Source organism: Delphinus delphis, chromosome 20 (genome assembly GCF_949987515.2).
Source record: "Delphinus delphis chromosome 20, mDelDel1.2, whole genome shotgun sequence".
Classification (NCBI taxonomy): domain Eukaryota; kingdom Metazoa; phylum Chordata; class Mammalia; order Artiodactyla; family Delphinidae; genus Delphinus; species Delphinus delphis.
Genome location: NC_082702.1, coordinates 16355049 through 16367971, shown reverse-complemented (window position 1 = coordinate 16367971; position 12923 = coordinate 16355049). Strand labels below are relative to the sequence as shown.

General features: G+C 56.4%; 1 protein-coding gene and 1 non-coding gene across 2 annotated transcripts; one reads left to right on the top strand and one right to left on the bottom strand.

Annotated features, from left to right (window-relative positions):
- The first annotated feature begins 2250 nt into the window (after positions 1 to 2250).
- On the top strand, positions 2251 to 12652 carry SCN1B (sodium voltage-gated channel beta subunit 1). Its single transcript, XM_059999486.1, has 6 exons — positions 2251 to 2649; positions 4312 to 4478; positions 5134 to 5374; positions 11161 to 11302; positions 11857 to 11928; positions 12017 to 12652. Exons 1-5 carry the CDS (start codon positions 2610 to 2612, stop codon positions 11921 to 11923), a joined length of 657 nt encoding a protein of 218 aa, XP_059855469.1. The 5' UTR covers positions 2251 to 2609; the 3' UTR covers positions 11924 to 11928; positions 12017 to 12652.
- LOC132417394 (U6 spliceosomal RNA) lies at positions 7825 to 7931 on the bottom strand. Its single transcript, XR_009517831.1, has one exon. It is a non-coding gene; the product is annotated as a U6 spliceosomal RNA (small nuclear RNA).
- Positions 12653 to 12923: the final 271 nt, after the last annotated feature.

The following is a 12923-nucleotide window of genomic DNA, read 5'->3' as shown; positions in this document are numbered from 1 at the left end:
TGGTCTGATGTTCATTTAATTCTCACAGTTACTCCAAGAGATGGAGACAAACAAACGGTTACATGCCTGGGAGGCATGGCCTAGCCCCTGGTGTCTCCACATTTAGATACAAGGGCCGCCCTTCAGGACCCCACACCAGCCTGTCCAGGTTGTGGCCATCTGGACCCCATCTTACCGATGTGGAAATGGGCCTAGAGGCAAGGTCTCGGTCCAGGTAGAACCTAGGTTTGTCTCACTCAAACCCTGTTCTGGTTCCAGAGTGAGTGAGTGGCGGGGGGGGGGGGGGGTAAAGAGAGACCTTTGACAAGTCACAGTCAGGCTGTAAGAATCTTAATTGATGGCTTGGGGCAGAGGACTGGAGGAGGGGCTGCATGGGGCAGGATGGACCACAGGTGACAAAGGGCAGAGCCAGCCTCCTCTAACCTCTAGCTATGTGATCATGGCAAGTTACCCATCCTGAGCCTCAGTTTCCCACACCTGTAAAATGGGCATAATGGTAACACCCATCTTGTAGGAAGAATTAAATGAGTTAATACTAGTAAAGCGCTTAGAACAGCCCCAAGCCCGTAGTAGGTGCGCAGCCAACATCAGTTTGTAGGGCTGTCACTAGGTGCCCCTGCCTGGTGCCTACGACCTGTCCTCACTGTGCTTCTGCCTGCCACCCCCGATCAGAGGGGAGGGATCAGAACAGCAAGAGAGTTATTTTTTGCAGGGGAATTTCACAGCCTAGGAGGTGCTGGCACAAAGGCCCAGATCACAAAGGTATCTGGTGTCCCTGGCTTGGTGTCCCTGGCTTCCTCTCCCTCTGCCCCGGGCCAGCCCCACCCTTGGTTCCTCTCACCTGGCAAGGCTGCAGGGGGGAGATTCTGGAACTTCACCCCACCCAGAACTGGAGGTTAGGACCTGAGGAGCAACCCTCAACCAAAAGTCTCCCACCCTGGTCTTGACGGAGCCTCGCCCCTCATCCTCTCCATTTAGCAGACAAGCCCCCTGCCGTCGCCCGGCAGGATTCCAGACCCACCTGAGACCAGCTGCGTGACCCTAGGCAAGGGAGTGGCCCTCTCTCAGCCTCAGCTTCCTTGTCTGTAAAATGCAGATTAATAATGGAAGTGCAGTAAATGTTTGGGGAGGTAGAAGTGAATCCAGCGTACCAGAAGGGCTCTGTGCTTGGCGGTTATTTATTCATTTGACGAATATTTATTGAGTACTTGCAATGTGACAGGCACGGTGGAAGGTGCTGGAGACGCAGTGGTGCACGGGACAGTGTCCTCGCCCTGCGGGAGCTTGTTTTCCAGGGTTGGAGGGACAAGCAGTGAATGGAGAAAAACTATATAAAGAAGAGTATAATGTCAGGTAGTGACAACTGCTGTAGAAAAGAAACAAAACAAAACTAGTAAAGGAGGTCAAGTAAGGGACTGCGGAGGCAGTTGGTCCTGAGTGGACTGAGGGCCTGATGAAGGTGACGTTAGAGCCGAGAGCTGCCGGAGGAGAGGAAGTGAGCCCCTTGGTCACCTAAGGGAAGAGTGGCCCAAGCAAAGGTGAGCAAGGGTGAAGGCTCTGAGGTGGGAATGAGCTTGGTGTACTGGGGACAGCAGGGACCTGGACAGCAGCGGGGAGTGGCCTGGAGAGGCGAGTAGAAGATGACGTCAGAGACAAAAGAGGGTAGCGGGGTCTTGAAGGGCCTTCCTCTAGAAACATGGCGCCTCAAATCCCCAGAGCCGACTTTCTGGTTTGGATCCAGGGTGCCCATCCTGCTTGAGAGGGGTCTGGAGTATTATGGGTAGCCCTAGCCTGACACCCCCCCATGCCCACTTGGGTTCCCACACAGTGACCTCCAGGCCGGAGTGCCAGGGGTCTGAGGGGGAGGTCACTTGGAGGTCCCAGCCAAGTTCCCCTCGAGATCCCATGGGGATGACCTCCATAATTTGAAGTCCGAAGCTCTGCCCTCAAACCGCTCTCCAAACCCTCTTGTAACTCTGAGGGTGACCTCTCCCAGACTCCAACACTGGGGCTCCCCGGAGTCTGGAGGGGTCGGACAACCAGACCACGCGCCCCACGCCCGAAGCCGCGGTCCCTGCGCCACCGGGAGAGGCCGGCGCAGCGGGCGACTCCCGGGCCGCTGCGGCAAAGGCTGGGCAGCCGCGCCCTCCCCCCCGCGGTGATTCATCCCGCCCCCTCCCTCTCCCTCTCCCTCTCCCTCCTCCCTTTCCCTCCTCCCTCTCCCTCTCCCTCCTCCCTCCTGTGGCCGCAGCCGCCGCCGCTGCAGTGCGCAGGAGACCGCGGCCCGCGCCCAGGCGCGCCGGAGCCGGAGCGGGGCCGGGGTCCGCGCACCTGGCGAATGTGTTCGGCTGCGCGCGCCAGCGCAACAGCCCGAGCAGCAGCCGCCGCCTGCGCGGCGGCGGGGATGCCCGGACACCGGGCTCCGGGGCTGGGCCCCCGGCGGTAACCGGAGCGGGGGGGCCGCGCCCCCCCTCCTCCCCCCCTCGCCGGTCCCAGAGCCGCAGCTGCTGCGCCCGCGCGCTCCCGGGGACATTCTGACCGCCGCCGGGTCCCGCCGCCTCTCGCCCCGCTGTTAATACCGGCGGCACGGGAGGGGGCGCAGCGCAACCATGGGGACGCTGCTGGCCTTCGTGGTCGGCGCGGCACTGGGTGAGTGCGCTGGGGGCGCGCGCGGCGGGGGGCACAGCTGGAGCACTGGCCGGGCGGCGGGATTCGCGCGTTGGACTCCCGGCCGCGGGCGGGGGCCGCCCTCACCCCGTCCCCCGGCCCGGCTAAGTCCTCTTCAGAAGTTGTGCGCGCGGGCAGCGGGGTTCTGGAGGGCGCGGAGGTGCGGGTGGGCGCGAGCGGGCGGGGGCCGGGCTGGCACAGGTTGGTGGCTGCGGGCGCCCAGCCGGGGGCGAGGAAACGCGGAGTCAGCTGCTCCCGGAGCCCCGCAGGCTGCAATGTGACACCCACAGCCGCGGGAGGTGGGGGTTGGGACGGGGGTGGAGGCGGCGCCCGGAGATTGGGACGGAGAGAAGGAGAGACTGGGAGAGATGGAGACGGAAGGAACGGGCAAGAGACACAGAAGAACTCCTGAGCGCTCCGCTGGGAGACTGGAGAGATGGAAGTAAGGGGGGAGCCAAGAGAGAGGGAAGCAGAGTGTGCCTGAGAGAGACTGAGGAGAGAGAGTTAAGAATCTGAGAGGTGGAGAGAGGAAAAACTTGAGCGAGGCAGAAGGAGATGGAGACACAGGTAGACACAGGAAGAGATGGAGTTTAAAAAGGACAGGGAGAGGTGGAGTGAGAGAGCGAGAGGCCGGGAGAGCGTGTCTGAGCCTGGGAAAAGGACACAAAGTGGTGGAACCTTTAGAGAGACCCCTAGAGAGAGAAAGAGGGGGAGACAAAGACAGAGGCGTTCAGGGAGATGGAAAGAGACAGCAGAGGAGGAGGGCAGAAAACCCCAAGATTAACAGCAGAAAGAATCAGGGACAAAGGAAAAGCCCCAGAGCTGGAGAGACAGAGCATTAGCTAGTGAGCAGGAAGGAGGTGGCAGGTAAGAATGTGGAGGGACTCGAGCGGACTGGAATCCGGTGAGGGTGCAAAGGCCCTGGGGCAGGAAAGCGCTCTGAGAGTTTTGAGAAGCTAATAGGAGGTGGGATTGGCTTTAGGAAGTGAGGAGCCTGGGAGCAGAGGGGGCTGAGGCAGAAGCTTGGGGTGGGGGTGGACGACAGGAACTTATGGGACTGGGGAGCAGGGCTGGAGTGTGGGTTTGCCCTGGTTCCCGTGCCCACCTCCTTCTCAGGCCTTGCCTTCTCCCAACCCATTTCTCTGGGGCTGGCTGGTCTTACAGAGCAATAATGGTAGAACTGACACCGCCACCTTGAACTTTTAGCACAGCTGGAAATCTGGTCCCACCACCTACACGCTGCAGTATTTTGGGCAAGTGGTCTTCTGAAGAAGGGGTACTTGGGTAGCAAAGACTCTGAGCTACTGACCACGGTAACAGCCCTGTTAATTGGGGGTGTCCTGTGTGCCAGACCCCTTGCGACCTTACCTACCCTAAAGAACCTGCCCAGCACCTCCAGAAGCAAAGACGATCGATTCCCTCACCATTCACAGAGGGAAACTGAAGCTCAGAGAGGATGAGGGACTTGCCAAGGGCACGTAGCAGGTGGCAGGGCCAGGCTCAGCATCTGCTTCTGGCCATTCCTGATCATTATTGAGGGGAAACAGATGGTTTCCGAGGGGCCCAAGAACTAACAGCCAGCGAGCCTGGCATTGCCAAGGGTGATGGGTGCCCTGGCTCGACCTGAGCCTGCTGTCCCCGCAGTGTCCTCAGCCTGGGGAGGCTGTGTGGAGGTGGACTCAGAGACCGAGGCCGTGTATGGGATGACCTTCAAAATTCTGTGCATCTCCTGCAAGCGCCGCAGCGAGACCACTGCCGAGACCTTCACGGAGTGGACCTTCCGCCAGAAGGGCACAGAGGAGTTCGTCAAGGTGTGTGGGAGCCTGGCAGGGTGGTGGAGGGTGGGCGTCTGTGTGGGAGTTGGCGGGGGCAGGGTTCCGGTAGGGGTTGGTTGGTTGTTTGCAATAATGTGCTATCACTGTTGACCTGGATCCAAATTCCAGCTCCACCATGACCGACTGGTGACCTTGGGCAAGTCACTGAGCCTCTCTGAACCTCCGTTTCTGCCTCTGAAAAGATGGGGGGCAGGTGGTCTCTAGCTCTGAGGTTTGCATGAGGATTGATTGAGTTCCTGCACCTGGCACCCAATCAATGTCATTGCCATTGTTCAGTGCGAGCAAAAATGTCTCAGATGGTCGTCACAGAAGGAAACAGAACTTTTTTGACCTCCTTTTTGTTCCGTGTAGTTTGAATTACATATGAGGGGGCGCCATAAACTCTGAGGGCCTGCTGGAGAATTGGGGTCTACAGCAGCCGGCATCAGGCTGCCTCTCTCCCCGCCTGGGGAGCGTGTCTGGGGGCCGGGGAAGAATGGTAGAGAATGAAGGCTAGGAATGCCGCGTGGGGGCTTGGGCGGATAACTGAGGAACGCATGTGTCAGCATGTGTGTGTGTCAGGGCTCGGGACAGAATAGAGGTCTTGGTGGGGGACGTGGCCCAGCGGTGACCCCGCTCCCCCTGCCCCCAGATCCTGCGCTATGAGAACGAGGTGCTGCAGCTGGAGGAGGATGAGCGCTTTGAGGGCCGTGTGGTGTGGAATGGCAGCCGGGGCACCAAGGACCTGCAGGACCTGTCCATCTTCATCACCAACGTCACCTACAACCACTCGGGCGACTACGAGTGCCACGTGTACCGCCTGCTCTTCTTCGACAACTACGAGCACAACACCAGCGTCGTCAAGAAGATCCACCTTGAGGTGGTGAACAAAGGTGAGTTGGGCCCACGGGCAGCCAGATGGAGGGACAGATGGCCAGTAGGGGACCGGTTGGCTCCGCGCCTGGGCAGCGGGGGCGGGGAGTAGCACCTCCTTCCTGGAGTCCAGCTCCGGCTTCCATTTCCCTTCAGCCACGGGGAGGTCACAGCGGGCCTGTCCCGTGGAAGTGCTGGGCGCATAACTCAGCTCTGCCACCTGCGCTGTGTGACCTCCAGGCGGGTGCCTCCCTGTCTCTGAGCCGAAGGATCGTCTTGTAGCGAACGGGATGATAATAGTATCTGCCTCTCCTGGTGTTGGTGGAGCCGTTCTTATGTCCCAGGGAGCTGGTGAGGATTGAGCGAGTTGCGGGGTGTCAGTGGCTGGTGTGTCTGTCACAGCAGGGCCTCGGCACACGGGGGCAATGGTGGTGGTGCGTCTGACTGTCAAGTAGCCTCAGCCCTGCCTCCCTCTGTCACGTGGCGCAGGAGATAGGAGAGCGTCTCCTAGAGCAGTGCTCGTCGTATTTGACTGTGTGCACGAACCACTTGGCAGTCTTGCTGATGTGTCAATCCTGACTTAGCAGATCTGGGTTGGGCCCAGGATTTCATCTCCAATAAGCCCTCAGGCGAGGCCAAGGCTGCAGGTCTGGGCCCACACCGAGCAGCAGAGATATAAGGTGTTGTTGAACCATTTCATCATTTTGGCTTCAGCTGCCTTGAACCCCTTTCCTGAACTAGCTTCTGATTGGGTGTAAATTGGAATTTTCCAGGGCCCTATGACCCATTGGCTTAGAGAGTCAGGGAGGTATCCCAGTCCTTGGGCCACCAAAGAGCAGGGCACGTGAGCCCCGAGGGGCCTGCAGTGCACACACATCATCACGGGCAACGTGCATTGGCCCACCCTTCCCTGAGAGGGGTGCTGGCTTTAGCGCCCTACATGGAGTCCATCATTGAATCCTCCCACCCACCCTGTGGGGTAGAGGCTCTTCCTATCCCCATTTTACAGATGGGGAAATAGAGGCTCAGGGAGATAAGATTACATGGCCAAGGTCACAGAGCTGGGACCTGGATTTGAACCCAGCCAAGCCCGTGTGACTGTTGTTTCTGTTCTTGGCATGATTCACTATACTCTGTCAGCCAGAGCCTGTGGGTTTCTTTTGATAGTTAGCATTTTTTTTTTTTTTTTGCGGCACGCGGGCCTCTCACTGTTGTGGCCTCTCCCATTGCGGAGCACAGGCTCCGGACGCGCAGGCTCAGTGGCCGGCCATGGCTCACGGGCCCAGCCGCTTTGCGGCACGCGGGATCCTCCCAGACCGGGTCACGAACCCGCGTCCCCTGCATCGGCAGGCGGACCCTCAACCACTGCGCCACCAGGGCAGCCCCGATAATTAGCATTTTTCAGTGTATTGTCAAAGTGATCCAGCAGAATTCAATTCAGGAGACACGTCTGAGCGACTCTTTGGCATAGGTCACTATGCTGGGTGGACAGTCGCCCATGGATGTAGAGGATGGAGCCCTGCCCTCATGAGTTGGGGGGACAGCTGTAACAAAGACACCCCAAATACTGTGGCTTAAAATCTCTGTCAGTCCTGTCTCTCAAATCTGTGTTGAGGTGAAGGGTCAGGCGGTGGGGAGGCTCCACGATGCCCTTCAGGCATCCAGGTTCTTTCCACCCTGTGGCTCAGCCCTTGCTCACAATGCTGTCCTCACCTGCATGGTGGAGGCTGGGCTCACGCACACCCGTGACCTAGTAGAGTCTCTGTTTTTTAATGTTATCTACCACATTATACTGCCTCCCAGAGCCTGTGTTCTTTTGAAAAATATTTATGTATTTATTTGGCTGCGCTGGGTCTTAGTTGTGGCACGTGGGATCTTCATTGCAGCATGTGGGTTCTTTTTTTTTTTAGTTGCGGCATGCAGGTTCTTAGTTGTGGCATGAGGGATCTAGTTCCCTGACCAGGGATGGAACCCGGGCCCCCTGCATTGGGAGCACAGAGTCTTAACTACTGGACCACCAGGGAAGTCCCCCAGAGCCTGTGTTCTTATATTTATGTAACGTAGAACTCCTTCTGTTATCTTCCCAGAGCCTGTATTTTCTGCATCCTCCACCATACCCCAGTATTTCTTATCCACCACATTACGGTACTGCTTTTTTAACATTACTCACTGTAGTGTAGTATTTTATATTATACTATATGCTATACTGTTTCACATTAGCAGACGTATAACTTTTTATCATAGTTCATCATACCAGAGTATTTTGAATGTTATCAACCATATTATCACATTTTTATCATTAGCCACCATGCTATAGTATTCTAAAATATTATCAATCATATTGTAGTATTTAAAATTTTTACTTGGTATATATTTATTATCACCAATCATACTGTAGTATTTTTTTTAAAGAAAATTTTATTTTATATATCACTAGCCATGAATTTGTCATTAGTTATTACGGCCGCCAAAAAATATGGAACACTTCATGAATTTGCGTGTCACCCTTGCACAGGGGCCATGCTAATCTTTTCTGTGTCATTCCAGTTTTAGTATATGTGCTGCCAAAGTGACAACATACTGTAGCATTGATATATTTTTTTAAGTTTATTTTATTTTATAAATTTATTTATTTATTTTTGACTGCGTTGGGTCTTCAGGGCCGTGTACGGGCTTCCTCTAGTGGTGGCGGGCAGGGGCTACTCTTTGTTGTGGTGTGCGGGCTTCTCATCCTGGTGGCTTCTCTTGCTGCAGAGCACGGGCTCTAGGTGCGCAGGTTTCAGTAGTTGTGGCACATGGGCTCAGTAGTTGTGGCTGGCAGGCTTAGTAGTTGTGGTGCATGGGCTTAGCTGCTTCGCAGCATGCGGGATCTTCTTGGACCAGGGCTCGAACCCGTGTCCCCTGCATTGGCAGGTGGATTCTTAACCACTGCGCCACCAGGAAAGTCCCAGCATTGCTTTTTTTTTTTTTTTTTTTTTGCGGTACGCGGGCCTCCCACTGTTATGGCCTCTCCCATTGCGGAGCACAGGCTCCGGACGCACAGGCTCAGCGGCCATGGCTCACGGGCCCAGCTGCTCCGTGGCGTGTGGGATCTTCCCGGACCGGGGCACGAACCCGTGTCCCCTGCATTGCAGGCGGACTCTCACCACTGCGCCACCACTAAAGTCCCAGCATTGCTATTTTTAACATTACATATCACTCTACAGTACTTTTTTCATTCCCCGTGATATTATTGTATTGTTAGCATCACTGACCATGCTATATTCTTTTTATATTGTAATCCACTGTCTTACTGCAGTTTCAACATTACCCATCAGTCTGTATTGCCTCCTGGTAATGACCCCTCAGCAATGAGCTGAGTCATTTCCAAATGAGGGGCAGTGGGCGCTGGTGGTGAGACCTTCACTGACCTGGCAGGGGTGCAGAAGATGGTAGGAAGCACCTGGGGGTCCCCCACCAGGGATGGGGCTGGCAGCTGGGGCCAAGCTGGCTAATTCTATTTGGACACACCCAGTATGAAGGGAGCAGGTGTTGAGGTGAAGCAGTCGCTGAGGCTGGCGAGACATCCGGCCTGCAAAGGTGCAGGCTGGGCTTCAGATCTGGTGGCTGCCTGTGTGGGGAGGCAGGTGAAGCTCTCAGAAGATTTGGGGTTTCTGAAGAAATCAGAGGTCTCCCTAGAGAAGGTGCCTCTGCCCCTCAGTGTGACCCCTCTGCCTCAGTTCCTCATCTGTAAAGTGGAGGAGTCCCACCTCCTGAGATGTCTGTGTGGGTCCATGGAGACTGTACTGGACATTTCCCAGCCATTTCCAAGTTTCTCTTTGGCTGGGGAAGCTTTCCAGAGCAGATAAGAGCTTGGACCCTACAGTCGGTTACACTTAGGGTTGAATCTTGACTCTGAGTGCAGTCCTGGCTGTGCATCCTTGCCCAGCACTTTGCCCTCTCTGGGCCTCAGTGACCTTGTCCTGCAAATGGGCTACAGAGCCCATACCTGTCACTGTCCTAATCCGATTGGGAGAGCAGGAGATACCAGATTACCTAAACCCGTTTGGGCATTGAGTTCCAGGAGCAGGGGTGAGAATTCCGATGATTGAGCTTTATCCAACATATATTCAACTCAGTGTGCTTCCGGAGGTCAGCTGACGTGGGAAGCCTGGACTGTCTCTATCCTTGGGGTTGTTTCAAAGAGTCAGAGAGATGCTCAGGTAAAGAATTTAGCACAGAGCCTGGCTGAGAGCATGCATTCACTGCATGGGACACATTCATGGTATCTTTGGAGTGAAAGAACGAACAAACAGTTGAGGTGTGGAACCCTGTCCCCAGCTCCTCCTGCAGGGAAGCAGGGGAGAAGCATCCAGCCCTGCACCCGCCCTTCCCTGTGGTCCAGAAAACATTGGTGCCATCTGCACCGGGTGTAGCAGCAGAAAGTGCCCACTCCCAGGGGAGGAAGACCACATGGGAACAGCGGGGAAAATGAGATCCTGACCATCCAGAAGGAGGGGACCAGGGATGAGGAGTGGACACTTGCGAAATCCGGCCGAGGACGCCACAGTGGCCTTCCGCTCTGGTCCCCTGGCTGAACGCGCTCCCTTTACAGTTTAAATTTAGGCTCAATGAAAGGAAGCTGGTGTTGGCAAGAGCCAGGGCTGCGGAAAGGATAGAGTGTTTCCAGAAAACGTCAGCGAATAGCCAACACTTAACGCGGTGCTGACTGTGGGCACATCCGCGCATGTTACAGATGTTAACTCGTTTTCTCTTCCCAGCAACCCTGTGAGAAGGCATGAGTATTATCATCCTTATTTTACAGAAGGAGAATAGAGGCCCAGAGAGGTGGAGTCATTTGCCTGAGGTCACACAACTAGTAAGAGGCAGAGATAAGATTTGAACCCTGACAGTCTGGTCTCAGAGCCCCTGCTCTTAACTACTGTGCTGTACTGCCCCAATAATAACAGTAATAATATTAATAATAGTAAACATGTATCAAATGCTATGTATATGTCAGGTACTGTTCTAAGGATTTTTAGAGCTTGTTTAATTCTCACAACACTCCCATGAAAGAGATATTGTGATTATGAACTTTTTAAAATCATTTTTTGTTGTTATTTTTATTTGGGGATTTTATTTTATTTATTTATTTTTGGCTGCGTGGGGTCTTCGTTGCTGCGCTCAGGCTCTCTCTAGTTGCGGCGAGTGGGGGCTACTCTTCGTTGCGGTGCGTGAGCTTCTCGTTGCAGTGGCTTCTCTCATTGTGGAGCACAGGCTCTAGGCGCACGGGCTTCAGTAGTTGTGGCTCGCGGGCTCTAGATTGCAGACTCAGTAGTTGTGGCACGTGGGCTTAGTTGCTCCGTGTCATGTGGGATCTTCCTGCACCAGGGATCGAACCCGTGTCCCCTGTATTGGCAGGTGGATTCTTAACGACTACACCACCAGGGAAGCCCTCCACTTTTTATAGTTGGTGAAACGGAGACCCAGAGAGGTTGAGTCACTTGCCCAAGGTCACACAGCTGGGAAGTGGTAGAGCCAGGATTTGAACCTGAGTCTTCTCCTTGTAGAGCTACAGCTCTTGGGCACCTACAACCACCTGAATGACACAGAGGACCCTCGAGTTACACAGGGAGGCAGGTTGAGGGTGATCCCGAAGCCCGTCCAAGGCTGGTTATTGAGAATCACAGTAACAACGATGGCTCTAGGGAAGCAGCCTGGCCTCGTTTGCAGACCAGGACCAGAGAGGTCAAGCCACTTGCCCAAGCTTGCACAGCAGGCTCAAGGCACACTCAGGCTGCCACCTGACCCTGCCCGGCCCCTGCAGCCAACAGAGACATGGCGTCCATCGTGTCTGAGATCATGATGTACTTGCTCATCGTGGTGTTGACCATATGGTTCGTGGCAGAGATGGTTTACTGCTACAAGAAGATCGCCGCTGCCACGGAGGCTGCTGCACAGGAGAACGCGTGAGTGGGGTCGCTGAGGAGGGGGAGAGGCGGCCCAGGACAGCCAGCGCTTCCCAGCGGGGAGCATGAGCTGAGTGGGGAGGTGGGCAGGGGAGCAGCCCAGGGCGCCATCTGCCGGTCCTCCCCAGAGGGGACCATTTGGTGTCAGAGATGGGATGAGGTCCCAGCCCCTCCCCCCTCAGACTCTCAGCCTCCACTTCTGTCAGGACCCAGGGTTCGGGCCCAGCATCCTCTGCCCCAAAGATACAGGACTCCAGGCCCTAGCCCTTGAACCTCCCAGTCCCTGCTCCCTCAGACTCAGACACCAGGCCCTCAACCCCTTTCCCCGCTAGAACCCAGGAGCCTAACCCCCCAGATACCTCCTCCCTCACATTCAGGACTGCAAGCCCCAGCCTGGGCTTCTTTAGGATCCCTGGGAGCCAGCCAGCCAGCCCCCTCTTCTCTCTGACTGGAGCCCTGTGCACCTGGGACAGAGACCGCAACCCTCCTTGGCCTCCGGGGGGTGGGCCAGACTGACGGTGGGGTTGCTGTACCCCTGACCTTTGCCCCCACAGCTCAGAATACCTGGCCATCACCTCAGAAAGCAAAGAGAACTGTACGGGCGTCCAGGTGGCCGAATAGCCCCGGTAAGGTGGGCTGGGCAGGCAGGGGCTGGAGGGCCTGGGAGGTGTCAGCCATTAGGTGCCTGATGCCCTGTGTCTCCCTCACCTTTAGGCCCTGGGCTCCGCCTCAAGGAAGAGCCAGCCCTAACGGGGAACATCCGGGCACAGCCTGCCCCCAATGGGGGTTGGCCATTCCTGGGCCTCCACAAGCCTCAAAGTCCTGCCAACGGAGCCTCCAGGGTGGGAGAGGGCAGGGGGCTTGGCTCACACCCCGAATCCAGCCTCTTCCTCCTGCCCCATCACCCGCCCGCGCCGTGCATGATGGGTAAAGCAATACTGCCGCTGCCCCCATGCCTGCTTCTGCTGCCTGTTTGGGAGGGGGCGGTGAGGTGGGGGCAGCGGCTCCGCACCCCTCTTTCTTGCTGATTTGCACACATTGGCCGCTTTGGACGCGCACTACTGGGGCCCAGCCCCTCCCCGCCCCCTCCCCGCCCGGTGAGGGTTATGATGGGCTGGAACAGCTCGGGACGGGGGGTTCTGGGACCCGCTCCGACCCGCAGCGACATTTCCCCTCCTGCTTCCTCTGGCTGGACCTGGGGTCTCCTCTCCCTGTGATGCACTCTCGCCCCAGCCCAACCCGCCGTCTCTCACCAGCCTTGGATTGTGGCCACTTCGAAAGGGGCCCATTCAGCCTCGTCTCTCTTTACACAAGTAGTTTTGTTCATGAAATAAAGATTCTTGGACTTGCTTCATAGTCTCTCTCGTGAGCCCAGTCACCTTCTACACCCCCTCCAGATCCAGGAGCCTCAGTTTTCCTGGGGACCGGGCCTCCAGGGCAGGCAGCAGGGCCTCTCCACACACGTTCGGGGATACGATGGTGGCAGTGTCTCAGGCTCAGCGCCTGCCTGAAGGCTCAGCGGGTACAGCCACTTGGTACTTGATGAATGTGTTGGGGTCTGCGGGGACCAAGAGTTTCGAGGGAGCCAGCAGGAGCCAGGGAAGCAGACTGGTAGCCGGTG